Raw genomic sequence first — 21,812 nt, forward strand, 5'->3', positions numbered from 1 at the left:
TTGATTGTTTCCCTGAAATATTACCTGAATTAAATGATTTCCAAATATGATTGTATGCAATCTTTGAAATGATTGAAATTTTTTTTTGCTTATTTTTAAGTAATATGATCCATAGATAAATCATTTATTATCTGTGTTTTTATGCTTTTTCTACACCAGCTGTAAACTTTTTTTTATCTGTGATAAAATATGGCTGCCGCGTAGTTGACGAAAAACTGCCAAAGTTTGTTAGCTAATTTTTATTTAATGATTTAATTTTAAGATGTCTTTTTCTGATTTATACGCGAAATATAATTGTACTTATTGCCAAGAAGAAATAAACGGTGTACGTGTAAGATGTGCAGAGTGCAAAGATTTTGATATTTGTTTGCAGGTAAATTACTGGTGTCCTTGTCATATAGTTTGAAGTTTTGGCGCTTAATTTAAATTTATATTGTTATGGTTTCATAATTTTTCAGTGTTTTTCACTGGGTGCTGAAATCGGACCACATAAAAATGATCATTCCTATCAATTTATGGTAAGTTTTTGCCCACATTTTTCGCTGATTTATATTTATAATTAATTTAAACTCACGATTTTAATTTTATTATTATTTACTAAGGACGCTGGCGCTTTTGGTATATTCTTGGGTCGCAACAATTGGTCAGCCAACGAAGAAGTAAGATTATTAGATGCAATAGAACAATTTGGTTTTGGGAATTGGGAAGATATAGCTAAGCATATAGAAACACGGACTCCAGAAGGTAAAGTGTTCGAAAAATAGATGGTTATCAAGAATAACTTAGTTTACATTATAATTATGATAGATTTAATGATTATTCCTGATTGCAGAAGCCAAAGATGAATATATAGCTAGATATCTGGAGGGTAGCATAGGTCGGGCGACATGGGGTAATGTGGAAAGCACCAGTCGACCATCCTTGCACTGTCCAGATAAAGATCAGGGGCCTCTCAGTCCCAGTGCTGTCTCACGTCTCCCACCCTTATCAATAAGTGCAGATGAAGCTGCCCAACTTGGATATATGTCAAATAGAGATGACTTTGAAAGAGTGAGTATCATCTACATCTATGCCAATATTATAAAGAGGAAAAATTATTTTTTATTTGTTTGTGTTGTGCTCCAAAAGTATTGAGCTTATTTTAATAATTTTCACTAATAGAAAACTACATTATTACTATTAGCTATATTTTATTTGGTTTTAGCGGCTATTTTTGTAAAAATATTGCACTTATGTGATTGATTAACAGCACTTTTAAAACTGAATAATGTTTTTGTTACATTGTACATCTTTCTTTAATATTTTCTTTGTTTTAGGAGCATGATCATGAAGCAGAACAGTTAATATCAACATTATCACTCAATCCAGAAGATGATGAACTTGATGTTGGTAAGTTATAGACAAAGTTGATTTGGAATGTTCTTTACTTTTCTAAGTTGTTTCCATGGTATTTTTTTATTTATTTAGGAAACACAGCTTATTTTACACTATTTCTTTCTTTATAATTATTATAAGTATGTCAATGTTTAGAATTTCATGAACTTTTTCAGCGCTCAAGTTATCCCAAGTGGATATTTACACACGGCGGCTGAGAGAAAGAACAAGAAGAAAAAGACTTGTCAGGGACTTCCAACTTGTTTCTGTGTTCTTTAACAACCAGCGCAACAAACAAAAGACTCTAGGAAAACTCGCCAAAGAGAAAAAGTAAGTAATATGTCAATGAAATTAAAACTTTGTAAAGTGCTTGTACAATTTACATTTTTTATTAAAATAGCAAAAAAATCTTTTAAAATTATATAAAATGTGAATATATATTATGTTAAATCCGCTCAAGCCAATTTTTTAATCGGCAAACATAGCTGTTTTTAGGAGAAGTGAGGAAAATGTTTGTTTTTGCTTTTTGTCCACAAAGGCTTACTATTATTAACCATAATTACGTACATTTGGAGATAATAAGGCGTGGGAGATGATAAGGCGCGGTATTTCCCGCATGACTTGCAACCTTTTTCATAACAAATTTCACTTTATTGGTTCAAGTTTGATGCCTCTAACCTTATTAAAATAAAATACTTTATTATATTGCTTACAGACACACCCAATTTAAATAGCTGTTGCAATTTTGTGTTTACTACAGCACTACAAAGTTGTACAATACAATACAATGTGCGCAAAGTCTAATCAAATTAAAAACAAAATCTACTATATATCCACATTGTCTAGATTTCCGCCCGCGGCTTCGCCCGCGTTTTCAAAGGAAAATCCGCATAGTTCCCGTTCCCGTGGGATTTCCGGGATAAAACCTATCCTATGTGTTAATCCAAGTTACCCTCTATATGTGTGCTTAATTTCATTGTAATCGGTTCAGTAGTTTTTACGTGAAAGAGTAACAAACATCCATACATCCTTACAAACTTTCGCCTTTATAATATATATTAGATATTAAGATTTATATATCCACATTTAGTATGCATCTTAAAATGGTACTTTTTCCGCAGAGAGTTCACGGAGCGCCTCCGCTGGACCGCGCAGTTCTACGGACGCGCAGAACACACGGCAGTAGTAGCCGGGCTCTGGCGCGAGCGGGAGCTACGCGTACGGCTCGCGGAGCTCCACCGCTACCGGCTCGCGGGCGTCACGCGGCTCGAGGAGTGCGCGCACTACGAGCAGCACGCGCACCACCGCCGGCACACGGGCCACGCCGACGTGAGAATACGACTGGTACCTTTGCTTTTCGCTTGCGGTACATACGGAGTGACAACTTATGTGAAAGTGTTGAGAGTTTAAACTTGATAAGTTTTTCGTTGTTGGTAATGAAAATTACGTTTGGTTAGGGAAATGAAAGAAAGAAGGAATCTTAAATTCGTAAAGACATGTACTTACTCTAATAAGTAATATGGTTTTTAAATACGGTTCTGATTCAATGTGATAGGAACCCTTGTTTGGTGATTTGGGGAGCTAGGACTTAAATATGATGATTGTAACTATTATTGATGCACTTAAATTTTCTAATAGAAAATCGGAGGCGTTAAAATAAGTTTTCACTTCAATAATGGGCATTTTTTTGCACATTTTGATTGGTTTGCGTGAATACTACCCTTACATGGTAAAGGTGTTCTGTGGCTGAGTGGTATGAATATATTTTGATCATTTTGATGTATGTTATATGATTTAATGAAAGTTTACTTTTTCTCTATAAATTATTTTTGTTGCTTTTAGACAAATATTTGTTTTTTTTTTTATTATTTTTATAGCACCGAGCTATAGAATAAATATGTACTTACATTATTAGTATTTCAGAATAAGTTAAAATTGGTACTTAAAATTTGAAATAAAATAATATTAGGTAACTATAACTTTGCATGAATACAATGAGAAAAAAAAAATACTTATCTAACTTCGACGAAAATGTATACGTAATAATGGCGTTGTATTCATATTTCAATTGCATTTTAATTTTTTTTCGTCGGTAGTTACATTTTTTTGTTTTATGTTTGACAGTATCATCCATTTCTTGTGCATGGATTATATTATAAGTTCATGCTTCATCAAGACATACGCTTTTGCTTCCGCGATGAACGTTCGTTGGTAGCTGTTTAACTATGCATGATGATTCTCATAGTTAAATGTAGCGGCATGAATCATGATATAGATATCATGTTACATTCATCTGTTCTAGTAGTCTTTTTAGTTACTCTTTCTTTTAGTAGTGACAGTATTCATAGAGTATTGTTTACGACGAAGTTGTTCGTATTTGATTTACAGGATGAACAAGGGGATTGTAAAAAAGTTGTTTTATTATGGGTTTTAAGCTGTATATTAAAGGGTTATTAGATTTAAAAAAATAATATGCACAGAACTAAAATGAAAAACTACTGAACACAATCGTGTGTAATGTTTATATCGTGTTCTAAGTGGGCACTTTACATAATTGGCATAGTGTTAAAAATGTAATTCTACTATGTTAACTTCATAAAAGTGGGATTTATTTCTTTGTGTCAAAACAAAAATCTATTTAAAAAATAAACATATTATTCATTCATTGACGCTTCATCTGTGTTCTGTAACGTTGTGGATACTAACACGAGCCCCTCGTGTCGTGTAGTTGTGTGTTTGATCCCGTATAACAATTGTATTCGCCAGGGCAGCAGTGGGTGTCTGGACACGCAGACAAAAGAGCAAACGCAGAACGCGCAGCAGCAAAGAAAAAAGTAAGTGAATAGTTTATTGTCTGGATACCTGGCGATTTTAAGGTGTTTTGTGGGGTCTTTTGGTAATCCAGATGATTTTCTTGTTACTTATTTGTTCTTAACAAGAAAATTAAAGATTGTTAAGTGCTCTTATTTCACTTTGGAAAAGGAAGATAGATAGTCAATAAGGAAAAAAATTCCATCTATGAATGCTGCAATATTGGTTGTTATGTGATTTTTCTTAATTACATATTTATTTGTTAAATTTATCATCAAATTCAAATATAATTCCCATAACGTAATCGTGACGTGGTGACTTACATGCCAATAATATAATTTCAATATATTTTTTTCTAATTTATAAAAATGTATTGTTACAGAGACGTCGAAAGCGTCTCAAGTTCCACCAGCCCAAAGTGCACACGGGACGGAAGTACCGCATGTGGCTGCTCCAGAAGGAGCTGCTGCAGCGCCGCCGCGCCGCACCAGAGGCAGCTGCTCAACACTAACGAGGCGCAGGTTTGTGATGATCCGGCTCGAAGGACCATTTTATACGGACTAATTGAGTCGTAGTAAAGGGCAGATAAAATTTTATCTGCGTTCTTTCGACTATTACATAATATAGGATGTTATTAAGGTTTCCGGCTCGAAGGACCATTTGGTATGTCGTCTTAATATCTCATTTTAACAAGACACAATGTGTGTGGTAAAGGGGTTTCCGGCTCAAAGGACCATTAAGTATGTTGTGCTAGTGTATGCTAAAGTACACTTAAAAATTTAAAATCATAAAGGATAAAATGTATAAAAGAAATTCAAGACTAACGGATTTTAATCACGATGGCCGTGGCATGGCATTATTCGTAGTGGAGACCTACCTATAATGTGTTCATATTACAAATAATCATTTCATTTCCAATAACACCTAGTTTCAGTATTCAGACGATAAGTACGACAAACTTGTATAAATTAATTTCCCATCTTAGATTCGAGTAAAACCTCAAATTTCGGTTTCCGTATTTTTCCAACTTATTTTTATTAACGTGATAACGTTTTTAAAATCGTTTTAGTCGGGTGACATGTTCAGAAACTTGTGTCACACCAAAACCTCACGAGCGCGATCGCAGGTATAACGAGAGAGAGACGGACCGATCTCCCGTCTCATCTCGAGCGCTGCCACTGCATTATGTTATCACGTAAACATCTCGATCGTAAACCTACTTTACAAACAACCAATTTTTTTTTATTTTCATTTCAGCTATGCAACAGTCTCAGTCTAGCCCCAGCTCAATATATCACACTCAAGGGCATGCTTCTGCGCCGACCGGCAACGCCGCACTGCGAGCTTGATCACGCGCTAAAGCATTATCTCCACGCTGCTGGTTGGATACGAAACTAACAGATAAATACGAAAAATCACTGTGAAATATTCGGACATGTGAAATATAACAGGATATCAGTGTGAAGTGAAGTGCAAGTGAAAACGTTATATATAACAAGGAATTACTGTGAATACCTATGGGCCATAAATCACTTCACTTATGTGAATTGGAAAATGGTAAAAATATTGTGCATGATAAATTTATAGAGTGTACAATATTCATAGTTCAAATCTATGGAAGAACATTCTGTGAAATATTACTGGGTGAGTGAAAATTTAATTTATCGTGAACATCGCACACTAAAACTATGGGTAGTGAAAATTTATGTCACTAAAGTAGCTGTATAGAAATATTGGCTCTATGAAAAGTAATTCGTCATGGATTACTATCATCTATGTTGTAATCTATGTAGTGGTCTATTAATAAAATTATAAGGGGTTAAGTGTATAATTCACTTAAACTCTGGTATTAAGATGGCACTTTAGGTAAAATGCGTTACATACGCAAACGCATAACGCGTATAAGTAAACGAGCATTTCGCTTAATTTTTGCTTGTCAATGTTTGCTTACAAGCTATAATTGCCATCATTGGTTAGATACCCTAACTGTGTATGGCTGTTTCAAAAGAATTGGCCATTTATTGGAGAATACCATAAGGCCTTAACTCTGTCTTATATCTAATTTTAATAGAGATTGATTATAATTCTTGAATAAAACTTCTGGGTCATTAAAAACATGCCCATTGCATAATATTTAATTTTAGAGTTATTTATTATCATTTGATGATTCTATTACACATTTAGTTCAATCAATAACAATTAAAGATTTTTTTTCGTTCCTATATATAAGTAAATTTTAGTAAATATTTATATTCAACAATTTTAGCCACTTTTTGTAAATATAGTAATATAGTTTTATAATATTTTAAATCTCATACAGAGAAATAGGAATTCTACTTGAATATTATTTTGATTATAGGCAAATTATTTTCATACCTGCAGTGTAGTTATATATAACCTTGTAATGCATCTTCCTGGCATTATGGTAATAAACATTTTTAATTTAGTTTAGGTTAGTATTATTATGGTAATGTTTGTTTGGTGTTGGCCAAAAACTATAGAAACTCAGTATTTAAATTACTAGTAAGTAGCGAATGTATAAAATGGATATCGTTTAACTGTCTAGGCTGTTACACAAGTATGTATAATACCTCATTTTACGAGAAGAATTAGAGAATTCTCAACTAATTTGTATTAGTTAATTTAATGTTGTAAATATTATAAAGTATATGTTGTAATTTTCATGTATTTTTGTTTGTATGTTATCTATTTATAGATTAAGTTCACATCCTCGTCATTCTACGAGATATATTTCGTGGATTTAAATATCAAAAGTTGTGTAGTACGTAAAAAGACATTGCTTAGATATCTAAAATTATATTAATCAAGTTAAATGTTTGAATATGATAATGTAAAATGTAAAAAAACAATCATAGGCTGCATTTTTGCTAATGTGTATAATATTTTATTTTAGTTATCAAGTAGATTATTATATGATTGGGTTTCATTGATCTCTTTAATTGTCACTATTGCAGTTTTTGTATTTATAGTTTCAAAGTATGTATATTATTTTATGTGCATACAAAACATTGTAGTACCATATTGAGGGTTGATTTTTACAAATTAAACTTGTGTTTCTTATATAAAATTGTCACAAGAGATGTTAGTATAGTTAACTAAATATAAAAGTTTAATTAGCTAGCCCTATGTTATTACCTTGTTGGTTAAAACAGTAAGGATTACTATGTTATGGGTACTTAATACAATAGTATTAAAAGGGCTATTGAAACATGTAATTCTAAAGTAAGGCTTCGTTAAAACAGAGATGTAGAGAATACAAATATTCGAATGTTCTAGAATAATTAATATCGTTAGTATTCGTATAATAGAAACATCGGATTCATTTATTTAAGCCTTATCTAAATTCGATTTACAGCCTAACCCTGTACATATGGTGAAAGTACAATTATATTAAAATGTCATTTTTAGGTTATAATAAATATAATGAGTATTCAGGGGTAATAAAATTATTTAATATGAACTTTGTTTTCATTTATTCATTTCGATTTATTTGCAGTTGGTTTAGGCATGTCTTCTAAAGTAGCTGGCGCTGGTTTTGATCGAAACCACGAATGCCTTAATGCCTGAAATAAAATACGTGTTGTTATCATTGACTTACCTAATACAAAATTAATAAACACCTAGACTCACAATCGTCTATAAAAACTAATTTTAGCAGGCGATTCATTGAAATTAACACCTTATTTAATTGCAGTATTGTTCAAAGACTTGTACATACTAATAGGCGTGTAAGGAAACTCTGCCCAATAGACGCGTAGGCAGAGTTTCCTTTGCAATTTTTGAGCGTGATTGTGAATCGAGTTGTTTTCTATGCCAATGGTTGTTATACAAAAAGTTTACAATATCATTCATGCAGATATATTTTATAAGGTACTTTGCTTGAAATTACCTTAAAAATTTTCGCATACCTCTTTAGCCGGGATCCTTTTCTTTTCATCGTATAAAATGAAAGATTTGACAAAATGAATGGCCTCCGGGTCGACGCCCGGTAGTATATCCGTCCACGGCATTGGCGGGGACTCGGGGAATGTTATCTTATGGTAGTCGGGTAGTTCGGAATGGCCCGGCCACGTTTCTTCTGTGGGCGTGCCGAGATGCTGTAGAACTATCGCTAGCTGCTCTATGTCTGATTCACCCTGCAAGATGGATAAGTCTTTTGAAAATTGTTTACTATTGCTTAAACGAGCGTTGCACTTCCGGTTACTCTAATACTTTTATCTTATATCTATCCTCATACTTCAAAGCCGGTGCAGTCGTTGATTATTTTTTGCGAACGAACGATAGACGAGAGGAGGATATTTAATATTATGTAAACACTTTAAATTATAAAAAGAACTTCTTACAGAAAAAAGTGGTTGCTTCGTTATCATCTCGGCCATAATACAACCCACAGCCCAAATATCAACTTTCTCACTGTAATATCGGGCGCCATACAGTAATTCGGGTGCACGGTACCATCTACAAAAATCGCATTAGTTGTGAAATATGCTCTGTGTTAATAATTATTAATATAAAAAAAAGTTTTGACTTGCAATTTTAATTAAACTTTGGAGCCTCGTTAAACATCTACAGGAATGTACTTAATGTGATTCCGTGAACAGGAACGAATCCGCGGTAACAATAATGTACAATGTACATATAGGTCATATCATGATAAAATATTGAAAAGATTGAATAAAAAATATACCTCGTGGCGACTTGATGAGAATATGGCCGACCGCCATCGGGCCAGTATAAGCGCGCTAATCCCAGATCGGCTATTTTTAAAATCCCTTCATGATTTATGAGCAGATTTGCAGGTTTGAGGTCCTTTGTTAGAAATAAATGGGATATATTGATGCATACGTTTAAAAAATGTGTTACATCTCAGTTGGTTTTATGACTGTAACGAGTCCAATAAAATGAAGTTATTTTCCACAAAGTTCTAGTTACTTACTCTATGCATTACATAATGAGCGTGCAAATATCTCGTTCCTTTCAATAACATTTGTGCGTATGATTTGATTCTAGGGACGGTAAGTTCTTGTTGATTATGATGCAGCATATCCCACAATCCGGAACACATGTATTCCAGTACTAAAACAAGGCTCATTCCTCGGGGAAACATGTCGTAGAGTTTTATTACCTAAAATTAATAGACTTAATAAACAAATATTCTCATATTAATAAACCGCTGGGTAAGGATACAAGAGGCAGTTAACTAGAGTCTATAGCAGATAGGTACTTCCTATTTAACGATCTTTTTTAAATTTTTTTGTCAGGTAAGAACGGGAGTTATGGTACAGAGAAGGGTCAATAATTAAACATCTTATAAATGTGAGTAATATTACTGACATATTTACATCGTAACAGTTGCAGTGCCTTTATTTCTCTCATAACATTGACCGGTATTCCATCCTCGAGATTTTTGATGAGGATTTTCTTCAAAGCAACTTCTCGACCGGTAGGTAAGTGGCGAGCTTTAAACACAAGACCATGGGCACCTTCACCTATTCGTCCAACAACGGAGTAGCTTGATATATCTCTGTCCATTTCAAAACAAGGAAAATATGATTTTTGCTCTGCTTTGTTGCGCGAATGTGTTGCTAAGCAACCGAAAAGCGGTGGCAAATTGATAAAGATTATGATCAACAACTATAGACAATATAATATTGCAAGCAAAGCGTTATATAATTTTCCGCTACCTAAGTACCATCATATTATCTAAAATCTGTGTATGCGGGTAGTTACGCACATTGACGGTTTTGAACGAAAATCAGGTGCAAACCAAGACAGAACAGTACACTTTAAAAATATACTAATATACCTATATTTTATTTGCATAAAAAAATCGGGCACCTGGGTTTGCTATAGAGGTCACAAAAAATAAAACTCAAGGGCTGCAGAGACTTGTTTAATGTTTACGCTTGTTTTCGGTTTTGTAAGAAATGTGTATATATATAAAAATCCGAGATGAACAAAAGGGGCTAAAGATAAAACGATTTAACTATATTTGTCTCTATTTTGTTGCTTTTATATTTTTGTTTTTAACTATCTATCAAATACTATTTTAGGGACAAGACTTCGGAACATTTGGAATAGATGTAGTTATATTGTTATTATATATAAAATAAATAAAGTATTATGAAATCATTCATTTAGATTTCAAATTAAAATTTATGTAGCGAGCAAATATAAAGTAAGCATTGCTCAAATTATACCGTACCGACCTTGCTTGGAACACTTGTGTTTAATTTATATGTTTGATTAAGTGTGTCGTTCGGGTTACCAAAGGAAAGGTACCATTTTTACTTCAGCGACTTGAGACTGAAGGCGTATCATAAACAGACAAGATGACGTGGCTTCGGCGAATAAGCGTGGTGTTTTTATTATTTCTTGCTTGTAAGAGTGTTGAAAGTGCATCTATATTAGCACTATTTTCTTCCTTGTCCTTCTCTGATCATCTTGTGTTCAGGAGTTATATTTCTCTTCTTGTTCAACGAGGACATTCGGTTGTGATGATGACCCCATATCCAGGTAACTTTAACCCACAAGAAATGGAACGGATAGTGGAACTAAATGTTGGAACTGAATCAGCGCCATTTTGGGAGGAATACAAGAGATTATATACCGATACCGATGACTATTTTCCACGACTGAAAAGTATGAATGAACTATCTTTAAAATTAGCCATTGCCCAGTTAAAGTCGAAACCGATGACATCTTTGCTAATTAACCCGAATGTCAAATTTGACCTCGTTATAACAGAAGCTGATGTACCACTTTTGTATGCGATTGCTGAAAAATATCAAATTCCACACATTTCTATCACTGCTTCTAGTGGAAAAATCCACCAGTATGAATCTAAAGGCACTCCGATTCATCCCATACTTTATCCAGACGTCAATACCTTAAGCCACAGAAATCTAACGCGATGGCAAAAAATTGTTGAGATATATCGTTATTTCAGCACGAGAAACGAATATTATAATAATTATCTTCCCCTTTGCGATGTTGCTGCTAAGAAAATGTTTGGACTAAATAGAGAGCTCATAGAAGTCGAATATGATATTGACATTTTGTTAATAGCTAGTAATCCACTTTTAATCGGCAATAGACCAACTGTACCAGCAATTTCTTTCGTCGATCGCCTTCAAATTAAGCCAGGATTTCCATTACAACAGGTAAATGTATAAATTATTGCTGTTTGTGTAGTTAGTAGGTATGTTTTAAATTTTTCTTGGTCGGATTCTTATTCTTATTCTTCTCATTAAATTGTCTTATTCAAATTAAATTGTTCTCAGGAGTTAAAAACAATTTTGGATTCAGCGCCGAAAGGTGTGATATACTTCAGTTTTGGCGCCATTCAGGAACCAGAACATCTTTCCAATAGTATACTGCAAACTCTGGCTGATGCGTTCCGAGAGATGCCATTTACAGTACTGTGGAAGATTGGCAACACGACAATGGTGAATTTGTCAGGAAACGTGATTGCCAATGTTTGGTTTCCTCAACAGGAAATTTTGGGTAATTAACATCTTCTAATATAGCATTACAATTCCTAGAAAATACTTCCTTCTATTCTAAAGAATAATGATAACCTGTCTGCCTTTTGGAATACTTGAGACGTTGCCGGTTTATGACTATTTATGTTTTTTTATTTGTATTTCAGCTCATCCTAATGTTAAGGCTTTTATAACACATGGTGGACCACGTTCCTTAGAAGAGGCTATTTTCTACGAAGTTCCAATAATTGGTTTACCAACAGTGCGTTCCAGAAAAGTCTTTATTAGTGAAATTACTCGATATGGAACAGGAGAAATTTTGGACATTTATTCTTTGGAAAAGGAGACTTTGAAACAAGTGGTGACTGAAGTTGCAACGAATAATAAGTACGTTTGTGTAATAGTAACAGACATAATATTATACCAAATTAAATCGGTCAAAAGTGTCTCTCTAACAAAAAACGAATTTATTATTATGTTACTTTACAGGTACAAGAATGAAATGATAAAATTGAAGAGTATGGTTGTGAGCCCCGTGATTTCCGGCCCTGACAACGCTGTCTGGTGGACGGAATACGTTCTACGCAATGGCGGCGCGAAGTATCTACGGTCCCCAGCAGTTGGCATATCATTCGTCAAATACTACATGTTAGATATCGCTGGCATCTTGCTTTCAGTATCATTAATATTACTTTCGGCTACTTACTTCATGTTGCGTATAGTTTACAGACGACTTTATGCCCGCTTTGTTAACAAATTTGGAGATAAAGGAAAGTTTAAAGCATTGTAATGTAAACAACGTTAGTAATTCTTGTTTTAATTTATTATTTTCTATTTATGTTACTTATTCTAATAAAAGTGTATGATTCATTATAGTATTTTTAATAAAAAAAAGTGTCTTATTTAATATTATGTCCTCGGAAAATTAGGAACTTATAAAAACTAAGTACATAAGCATACCATATCGAGTAGTTTACTTATATTTAATAAAATTAAAACAGCTTGAATTCATAGTGTTGTCACGTGGGCTGCTACCATGCTGCTACAGTTCGCTTTTCAAAAGTTGAATAATCATTTTTTTCTAACTTAACAAAGTAGATAAAGTATCCACTTTGTTCTGCTTTATCGCAAGATAGTTACAATCGTAATACATACACAGTAGTAGGATAGGATTCCATTCTTAATGAGTGTAGATTGTAGACTGACTGTGATAGTGTTTAGAAATTAAAGATTCTTTAACGGATTTTAAACGCGATTTATTACTTTCCCGTCCTTTCGGACACTTATTGGATTTTAAACGCGATTTATTACTTTCCCGTCGTTTCGGACACTTAAAATCGCGTTTAAAATCCGTTAAAAATCTTTTATTTCTAAATGTATTATACTCGCGTAAATTTAAACACTAGAAAATACTGTGCTAGTGTTGTTAAAAATATTAAAGTCGTAATTTTTACTCGTAGCTCAAATACCTTGCTGCCATTTACATATTATAAACTTGTTTGACAGATGCTGTCAAATATCTAAAATCTTCAATTACGAATATGTCAAAATTTGAGTTCAGAGTTCCGTACTCAGTTCCGTAAATATTTTATTTTGGAAATGGGAAAATAATTTAAAAAATGAAAGCGCTCTAAGTGAACGTATAATCTATTATCGTATGTCTTTTATTGTGAAGATACCGCTTTCGAAATAGATAACAAGTTCTCGGTCGTACATTGTCTTCAAACTCAGAAAATATGTCGGCTGTACGAACTTGCCCTGGACTTTACTGTGGCAGGACAGAGTTATCGGATAACTCCTGGAGTGAATGTGGAGCTTGTCCCCGAGGATATAGAACCAATGCATCGAGCTATTGCGTTGAGTGTGCAGATGAGCCAACACTGTACGACTGGCAGTATCTTGGTTTCATGGTTCTACTGCCTTTAGTTCTCCACTGGTTCTTTATTGACATGGTCGCTCCTGGAAAAAAGTAAGATTATGAAAAGTTAATCCATTTACTTACTCTATAATTAAAATACATACCTATACTTGTTTTCCTAGGTACTGTAAAACATGAATTTACTTGTTTTAGTTTTGTATTTCTACAATTTTAGTAACTGCAATTTAAATATCAGTTCTTGATACTGAATACTACTAGTATGTGAATATAATTTAAAATTGAAATAAAATACAAAAAATATTATTCATGTCCAATTATTAAAAATTCTAGAAAAGCAACAACAGTGACCCAACACTTCTGCGCGTTCATAGAAGTATTGACAGGTACAATAGGTGCACTACTAGTGTTGCCGCCGACAGGGTCGCTAGCTCTCCATGTATGTACACCGAAGGCCCTGTCAGACTGGTACACGTTGCTGCATAACCCTCAACCGGATTATAAGGAAACACTGCATTGTACACAAGAAGCTGTGTATCCCTTGTAAGTTGGTGATTAATATAGTTATAAAATATGCATATGCAGGGCATAGTTTTAACTTTTGTCTGTTTATAATAAGTTACAGTGTTATTATAAAATATATAAAAAAAAAACTATTTATACTAAGAATTGGGAACCATCACCATGAAAATAGTTCAATAAAAAGCAGGCTTTCTTTAACTTACTTTTCTATACATTTCATTTAGTAAAAATGGGGTTTGTTTTCACATAGTTGTTGCTTACTAGTTTGGATTTTGTTTAATATCAATTTATGATTTAATGTACGGATTATATGTACTTGTTAATCCCTTAAAGACATTACTGAAATTTAAATACAGAAATTAATGATGACTCTGAAGATCTCAAAAAAAAATGATATTGAAAAATATGTACTAAACATATTTTCCAACTTCATTTTTAAAGTTTAACTAGATACTAATTTATTTTCTTAAATATGTGTTATATTTCAGATATACCATAGTTCTACTGATATATGCATTCAGTCTGCTACTAACTGTGACATTAAGGCCAATATTGCTGGCGTGGCTTAAGAACAACGCGGGCAAGCAGGCCATCTACAGTGCATTGTACTTTTATCCGATATTGGTACTCACGCATACTGTAGCAGCAGGATTGATATGTTAGTTTAAAATTTATGCTCAATTATTATTAGTATAGTAATTTTTATTGTTATTTGAATTATTTCTTTTATTCATGCTAAACGTATTGGCTTCTTACTCACAATGTCGACCAAAATCGCTTGTCTGTGGCGCCATCTTTTTGCATTTTCCGAAAACTGCATGTGATTAAAAATACGATATCTCTAAAGTTGTGTATGGGAACTGTATAAATTTTTTACGAATAAACTGAAATACACATAAAAATGGATTAGTCTGGTTATTGTTTTTGTATTTTTATTTTTTGTAAACAAATTTTGACTAAATGTAATGTTCAGAACACACAAATAGAAAACTATATTCATATTTAATCTGTTACAGATTGTGCCTTCCCCTACATCATCATAATCATATCTATGATGACATCAGCATCGCACTTCTCGATAAAAATCGATCAATCAGCACCCGCGCTCCTCGTTTCATCCGTGAAAAACGCGAGAAACCTCATCATACTTCTGGGCCATTGGCTGATACATGCATACGGGATTATATCGTTGACTGGCTTCAAGGAACTATGGTATCTGACGCTAGTACCAGCTCCGGCTCTGTTCTACATCTTGACCGCGCAGTTCACGGACCCAATGAAGATTCACAACGATTGACTAGCACGCAGCACTTTAGAGAAAATGGTGCTTTTTTGATCTTCGGCTGCTCCCAATGAAGAGCCGCGCCGTGCTAGGCGCAGACAGAGACATTTTAATAATAACAATGACATGACATTATTTACCAATTATACTTGGTAATGGAATGTACTGTGGGTTATTGATGAAATCAGGTGTTTTAGAACTTAACTATATATTGGAGTGTATGAGGTGTTTAGAACATTTTTAAAATGCGGTTTGCACTTATTGTTTATTGTAAATATGTGTTTTATAGTGATTATGTAAGTTATTAAATAAATATAATTTTGACTTTTGAAGAGGAGGATGAAAACGCAGTTTTTGAAATTACTCTCAGGCTTTGTATAAAATTGAATGTTTATGTAAACTTAATTTATGCTTTCATATTACATATAATGTTATTTAAATTAGATTACTTTAATTATTTAAGATTATCGAGGCGTGGAAATGTTTTGTAAATACACATTACTATATTTTAGGTATGTTAAAATTAAGAATTATGAATTAAGGAATTCAGGAATTAAGAAATAAAATTAAGGAATGCGTTAATCATAGATAATTTAATTTTATTACTGTCAATGTCTTGATGTTTGTGTTGCAATAGAAAATTTAATTAGTTTTCATTCAAGACTTATTTATTTCAAACCATATTGTACATTAGAACTTATAGGCATACTATATTAACAAACAATAACACATTAACATTTGTAAAATTGGATACTTTATTAAAAAAAATTCAGATGTTATTGAATTTCTAATTTCTAATGATATTAAAGTTAAAATAGTATGTCAATATTCAATTAGTAATAATTAATTAGAAAGGTAGAGACATGTGAAAACTAGGTGTACATTGTTTATTTATTATGATTAGATGTTCTACTTTTATATTTAGTGAAAAAAGGATGTAAATAACGGCAAGATTAAAATAAAGTGACTGTTAATTGTAAATATTAATTTTAACCTATTTTATATGCAAATAAAATCCTTTTAAGGCAATTACATGGTTCAACGACCTTAATGATTCTGTCACTACATTTGAATTTGTTTTTTTAACCGCCCTCTATAAATATACATCGTTGTTGAAGTAAAAGTGACCAAAGATTATGGAATTGTATAATGTATCGTATTGTATCGTAATGTGTTAGTGGTTTCTACCTAATTTATGTTTTCTCTGAGAGGCAGTAACATATTACATTTATGAATAGTAAATATTGTGTACTATGTATGTTGTAAATGTAATGTAGGAAGACTCATCTTTCAACATTAACCGTTATAAGCAAAGTCTCTACTACATAACCCATTTTGGAGACCTTAAGATGACTAAGCAAGTAAATTATAAGTTCTAGAGTAGGGAACAGTTAAGAAAACACCGATTTAGAAATTAATTTTATTCAACACGGACTCTACTATATTCTGGAGACCTGATGATGGCTAGGGTGGAGAACATCTCACCTACAGAGATATAAAAGATGGAGTACATTATTTGACGTAATTCTATAGAACGGCCTCTACCATGTCATGGTGTATCGAATGGTAATGGTGACCAGGCAAATGTATTTAGCGTTCTCTGTATATCTCTTCATACCTAGTAGAAATATATGCATGCAACCTACACACACCGAAAAAAATAGGGGAACGGACAAAAAATCACGTTTTTTTCGACTTGTCATGTATTTTGTAGTTAGTTCGGGGTTAATTTTTTAAATCCCTTACGTCTTTGAAAATTTCAAATGATGACGAGAAAAAAAATGTGTTTCGATTTTTAAACATTAAAATATTATATCCCTTTAAGAGTTTGGTGCCTATTTATCGACTATAATATAGCAGCTTAAAATCAAAAATATTATAACGTGTTTTAAACTGAGTTTATTTTTTTCTACTGTTTATCTTTGAACACATTACAAAATGAGTGATTTTCCTGCGACTGAAGTTACCAGAGCCTATGACTATGACTGATATGGGTCATACCTTCCGTTCAAAGAATACAGTGTTAGTTGTGTCGGTATCTATGGTCTATTACAATGTTCAACGCTATAGTTAAACAGTCTTACATATTATGTTGGCGCGGGCAAGGAAGAAATTGGGCAACTTGGAATTGGTTTCATAAGGGTGCAAACTTGGATAATTTATTTTGTTGTGGCTTTGGAAATGCATGTGACGTGTGTAGATCAGTACCACCATGTCATGGCAACAGGAAAATTATAGTACAGTTGAAGAGGAAATAAAACCGACCCAGTACGAGTTAGACTCGCGTACTGAGGGCTCCGATCAAATCTATTTTTTATGATGTTGTAACTTTAAATTTATGTTTTTTAGCATTGTTTCCATTATTTGTGTCTATATAAGACATCGCCGACATCTGATTAAATCTGATATTTGTTTGGATTACTAGGCCGAACGTTGATTTAACAAAAGAAAGAATAAGAATTTTTAAAATCGGTCCAGTAGTTTATGAGCCTATTCATTACAATCAAACAAACAAACAAACAAAGTTTTCCTCTTTATAATATTAGTGTAGAAGAAATCATCGGTTCACCCAGTTAAAAGTGCGGAGGTAACGGAACCAACAAAAAATTCAGTTGAATTGAGAATTTCGTCCTATAATGGCGTCGGCTAAAAATGTTGCTATACGTTTATGTCAGTTTTGACTTTCCTACGATTTTATACAATAATATAAAATTAAATGATTTTATACAATATAAAAAAAATTGCTGATTTTCGGCGGTATGGCGACCATGGAACTGTCTGAAAAGTATGGCATGGCGATTTTCGTACATGGCATGGCAAAATTAGCCTGGTACAAATGGTTGAATTTTTTTTTTAAATCAACGCATTCACGTCGGTATTGTGGGCTGTAAATTACACCGGAAAAGTATGGCATGACACTACCGCCTACTTCTTTTTTATGGGCTATCGGTAAATCCTAAAATTTTTGTGTTACAAATCGTTTGCCTTCCGTAATTTATCCGACGAGTTCGACTAACGCCCACGCGACTAGTCTACCGGTACCACTGTTCTGACCATGATTTTTCTTTTTGTCATTGCGTACTAAGACCACTGTAGAACCGCCATCCTGTTACAAATGACCCAAAATTTTGTGTCAGTATCTCCCGGCTTTGGATTGTTTTGGACCCTTAAAATATACGATAGAACAGCAATTAATCTTTTTTTAAAAATATTCAAGGCACAGGGAAAGTCTGGTTACTGTTTTATAGGTATGTGTTTTCTGATAATATTTTACTGTCAAAAATTATCAACACTGGATATTATTCAATGACGCCTTTCAAAAACAAAACTAATTTACAAACAGATTTTTATATCTTTACATACCTATTTTTAACTTTCATTTCATGAACTGCTCATGTAAATACCTATTACAATCTGGTTTAATTTAACAAAACATTCAATTCGGTGAATTTTAGCGTTATTTTGCAAAAAAAACCGCACGTACAGTCCCCCGTCCGAGTCGAACTGACACCGTCAAATTTCGTCGAAAATATGCAATAGAGATGATGTTTTATGTGGGTTTTATTATAAATTCGAGTTTTTTCTTGATAATTTAACGATAATAATGAAAATTGAAAAAACAATCAATACAAATTGTTACAAATATCATAACATATTTTTTGGTATAAATTTCATGTATAAATATGTAGCCGTTTTCCTAACAAAATGCGTTTTATGTTAAAAAAGGGGTTGATTTGTATGTATTTTTTTTATGTTTAGGCCGTTCTAAACTGAAAAGTAAACAATACAATTTGTTAATTATATCCTTGAGTATCACATATATTTTTTTTAAGACAATCGTACCAACAGTTTCCTCAACAAAATTCAATATGTTTAAGGTGTTTTTCGGTTTTGACCATAGTGATCCCCTTAATAGCATAATTATTATGTAGCTCCGTCTATTTTAATGCATCTTATAAAGTATTACATAAAATCAGATATTTGGATAATTTTATTTACTTAAACTAGCTTCCGCCCGCGACTCCGTCCGCGCGGATGTCGGTCTTCGCGTGGATGGTTTATTTCTCCATTTTGAGTAACTCTGACAATAACATCTTATAAATATACTAGCTGGTGCGTTGTGCGCGGGCTGCAAGCAGCCCGCGAGCTTCCGTGTGCTCCAAGAGTTTTAACAAACGATGTTGTTTTTTTTATCTATAATTATTCTAGCTATCATCAGCTCTTGGACTATAGCAATATAATTTCTAATTTTTATTTTGTCAGAAAAAAAAGTCCAAGACAACACTTACTCAATTAAACAAACAAGTACTTAATCGCAATTCATCGTTTCATAATCATAAAAAAAAATATATAACTATATAGGGTATATTATGACAAAAAACGCTAAGAGATCATTGATGTAAAAAAAATACACCGAAATTGTATGTTTTTTCTATTATAATCATTATACAATTATACATGTTTCAACAACAAAATGTAATTGGCAATGTAATTTGTGTATTTTTGTTGTATGTACATACTTATAGTTGTACCAACTAAAAAGAAAATAGCAAACTGACACATTTTTTAACTTAAATATATGTAATACCTGTATATTTATACTGTGTTACATCAATCTATTGTTATTATGATATATTATATATTGAAGAATAATAATTGAAAAAATAATGTTTAAAAATCTTACACCACCATACTTCATAATTTGATCGATATTCATTAATCATATATGTACTATATGTACTACCCTATTTTTCTTATTTAATTAAAAGTATAAAAAAGCGAAATATAAGAAAAAATAAATAAATCAATGTTCAGTTTTCGAGCAGCCTAGTCTTTAAATATATTAAACATTATAATACAAAATTTAAACATCACTAATTTCTCTTTCAGTTTTGAAACGACTTCGATAATATAGAAAGTGATTGTTTTTAACAGAAGCAATAATGAAAATAGAAGATTGAAATTATTTAATGAAAAAGTGATCTCGGCAAAACGTGTTTTTAAAAGATACAATACAAAATTAGATACCTAAATAATGTGTTTTAATTTCATTGAACATATTCATATACCTACAAATAATGATTACCTCTTGTCTTGTTTAAAAACTAACAAAAAACTGAATTATATAAACAAGTACTCCTGTGGAGTGTAGCTGATATTAAAATTAAATGTTAAGTAGGTAGGTAGTTCGTTATGTAAAACCTCGAAATAATTGTTTGTTATCGTTATTTTTTCTTATCTAGTTACATTAAATTGACTTTGTTGATTTTTAATTGAAGTTGTATTCTCAATATTTCTAGTCCCTTAGGTATTTTAGTAATTTAGCTGCAAGCCAATAATTTAAATAGTAGTTAGGACCATTAATATTACTTAGTTAAAAATCTTAAAATTTTCATTTGTCAATATCATTCATCAGTGTTTTTTCTATCATTTATCAGTGTTTTTTAATTCTATCATTTTATAATCCTCGTATTGCCTTTTTTAATTTATGTACCTACTGAATTAGGTGTTAGGAAGATATACCTAAGTTTATTATAAAAAAATAAAAATATAGTTATTTATATCAGTTCCATCTGTCGGTTTGCAAGGATTAATTTGTTAAGTTCTACACTGTTTATTGAATCGAACATGTGAATAATGATTTTAGTAGGTAGTTCATTTCTATGTGTTTCTATGGCATACTTAGATCATTAAGTAAATGGCATAAGAAAAAGCTAATTTTAAGTAGGTAATAAGTACTAAACATTGTCTTGTGTAGTAGATGATAGGCAATTTATCTAATCAAAACTTCACACTGCACACAACTTTTCAACAGCTATCTTCATAGATTATTTACATATTATATCAAAATTTAGTTTCATAAAATCAATAATAATAATTATTTTTGAATTGCGAATAAAACAACAATAATTGAAACTAAAATGGTTTTATTAACATGACTATAATATTATTCAACTAATGGTAACAGTAATACATTTTTTCATACAACTTAAATAAAATCTATACATAAAAAAAACGTAGGTAACGTATAAAAAAAACGTGAATATTTTTTGGGTGCGATTTACAAAATAATAATCGAAGCAAAAAATATGCTACCCCGGGCTAGACGTAAACAGTAGTGCATGGATAAACTTAAAATTTTGAATAAATATTATAAAAACAGGTCGGATCAACATATTAAAGGCTAAACATATAATATAACATCTTGCTAAGACCAATAGGAGCGTAACAATGCGGATAAAGCCACGGAGCACGATGGTGGTCTGTTTCGTGCTTTCACGTGTTTCTTCTTAGTGACGCTGCTTTGAGCACCTGGCGCGTCTGGCTGAAATTGTTTAAAATATGAATACATATTTTTGTTATCCTTTTTCACATGCATGAGTATGAGTATCAATCAAAAATCAAGAATAGTCCATAATAAAGATTAGATTGAAATTCAATT

General features: G+C 32.3%; 4 protein-coding genes across 7 annotated transcripts; 3 read left to right on the forward strand and 1 right to left on the reverse strand.

Annotated features, from left to right (window-relative positions):
* The first annotated feature begins 192 nt into the window (after positions 1-192).
* Positions 193-7,666, forward strand: Ada2b (Transcriptional adapter 2B). 4 transcript variants are annotated; one of them, XM_089706214.1, is made up of 10 exons: positions 193-373; positions 459-518; positions 603-744; positions 833-1,050; positions 1,317-1,389; positions 1,551-1,704; positions 2,496-2,718; positions 4,141-4,208; positions 4,568-4,706; positions 5,443-7,666. In XM_089706214.1, exons 1-10 carry the CDS (start codon positions 263-265, stop codon positions 5,581-5,583), a joined length of 1,329 nt encoding a protein of 442 aa, XP_089562340.1. In that variant the 5' UTR covers positions 193-262; the 3' UTR covers positions 5,584-7,666. The 4 variants fall into 4 exon arrangements, with proteins under 4 accessions (XP_089562340.1, XP_089562341.1, XP_089562342.1 ...); XM_089706215.1 differs by having other exon boundaries at positions 2,496-2,703; XM_089706216.1 differs by having other exon boundaries at positions 4,146-4,208; positions 5,443-5,578.
* An 11-nt stretch (positions 7,667-7,677) lies between these two features.
* Positions 7,678-9,925, reverse strand: LOC149480476 (cyclin-dependent kinase 20-like). Its single transcript, XM_089706218.1, has 6 exons — positions 9,541-9,925; positions 9,143-9,331; positions 8,894-9,015; positions 8,550-8,664; positions 8,115-8,342; positions 7,678-7,769 (listed from the first exon to the last, which is right to left on the reverse strand). The coding sequence occupies exons 1-6, from the start codon at positions 9,736-9,738 to the stop codon at positions 7,683-7,685; spliced, it is 939 nt and encodes a 312-aa protein (XP_089562344.1). The 5' UTR covers positions 9,739-9,925; the 3' UTR covers positions 7,678-7,682.
* Positions 9,926-10,314: 389 nt separating this feature from the next.
* LOC149480477 (UDP-glucosyltransferase 2-like) lies at positions 10,315-12,556 on the forward strand. The gene is made up of 4 exons (XM_089706332.1): positions 10,315-11,369; positions 11,490-11,712; positions 11,858-12,077; positions 12,180-12,556. Exons 1-4 carry the CDS (start codon positions 10,539-10,541, stop codon positions 12,478-12,480), a joined length of 1,575 nt encoding a protein of 524 aa, XP_089562458.1. The 5' UTR covers positions 10,315-10,538; the 3' UTR covers positions 12,481-12,556.
* A 635-nt stretch (positions 12,557-13,191) lies between these two features.
* Positions 13,192-16,351, forward strand: LOC149480478 (JNK1/MAPK8-associated membrane protein). Its single transcript, XM_089706535.1, has 4 exons — positions 13,192-13,659; positions 13,900-14,109; positions 14,577-14,746; positions 15,105-16,351. The coding sequence occupies exons 1-4, from the start codon at positions 13,427-13,429 to the stop codon at positions 15,383-15,385; spliced, it is 894 nt and encodes a 297-aa protein (XP_089562661.1). The 5' UTR covers positions 13,192-13,426; the 3' UTR covers positions 15,386-16,351.
* Positions 16,352-21,812: the final 5,461 nt, after the last annotated feature.

This window comes from Colias philodice, chromosome 18, assembly GCF_061535455.1.
Source record: "Colias philodice isolate Cphi_HAF_F1 chromosome 18, ilColPhil1 Martin Lab GWU primary, whole genome shotgun sequence".
Classification (NCBI taxonomy): domain Eukaryota; kingdom Metazoa; phylum Arthropoda; class Insecta; order Lepidoptera; family Pieridae; genus Colias; species Colias philodice.

What these genes read in the sequence shown, in the direction of transcription:
- Ada2b (XM_089706214.1), top strand. Translation starts at nt 263, where the DNA reads ATGTCTTTTTCTGATTTATACGCGAAATATAATTGTACTTATTGCCAA. An exon ending in AGATGATGAACTTGATGTTG is followed by an intron (nt 1,390 to 1,550) that starts GTAAGTTATAGA and finishes GAACTTTTTCAG; the next exon opens with CGCTCAAGTTATCCCAAGTG. An exon ending in GCGCAGCAGCAAAGAAAAAA is followed by an intron (nt 4,209 to 4,567) that starts GTAAGTGAATAG and finishes GTATTGTTACAG; the next exon opens with AGACGTCGAAAGCGTCTCAA.
- LOC149480476 (XM_089706218.1), bottom strand. Translation starts at nt 9,738, where the DNA reads ATGGACAGAGATATATCAAGCTACTCCGTTGTTGGACGAATAGGTGAA. An exon ending in AACTGTTACGATGTAAATAT is followed by an intron (nt 9,332 to 9,540) that starts GTCAGTAATATT and finishes TATTAATTTTAG; the next exon opens with GTAATAAAACTCTACGACAT. An exon ending in TCTCATCAAGTCGCCACGAG is followed by an intron (nt 8,665 to 8,893) that starts GTATATTTTTTA and finishes CGATTTTTGTAG; the next exon opens with ATGGTACCGTGCACCCGAAT.
- LOC149480477 (XM_089706332.1), top strand. Translation starts at nt 10,539, where the DNA reads ATGACGTGGCTTCGGCGAATAAGCGTGGTGTTTTTATTATTTCTTGCT. An exon ending in CAGGATTTCCATTACAACAG is followed by an intron (nt 11,370 to 11,489) that starts GTAAATGTATAA and finishes AATTGTTCTCAG; the next exon opens with GAGTTAAAAACAATTTTGGA. An exon ending in GAAGTTGCAACGAATAATAA is followed by an intron (nt 12,078 to 12,179) that starts GTACGTTTGTGT and finishes GTTACTTTACAG; the next exon opens with GTACAAGAATGAAATGATAA.
- LOC149480478 (XM_089706535.1), top strand. Translation starts at nt 13,427, where the DNA reads ATGTCGGCTGTACGAACTTGCCCTGGACTTTACTGTGGCAGGACAGAG. An exon ending in ATGGTCGCTCCTGGAAAAAA is followed by an intron (nt 13,660 to 13,899) that starts GTAAGATTATGA and finishes TAAAAATTCTAG; the next exon opens with AAAAGCAACAACAGTGACCC. An exon ending in TGTAGCAGCAGGATTGATAT is followed by an intron (nt 14,747 to 15,104) that starts GTTAGTTTAAAA and finishes AATCTGTTACAG; the next exon opens with ATTGTGCCTTCCCCTACATC.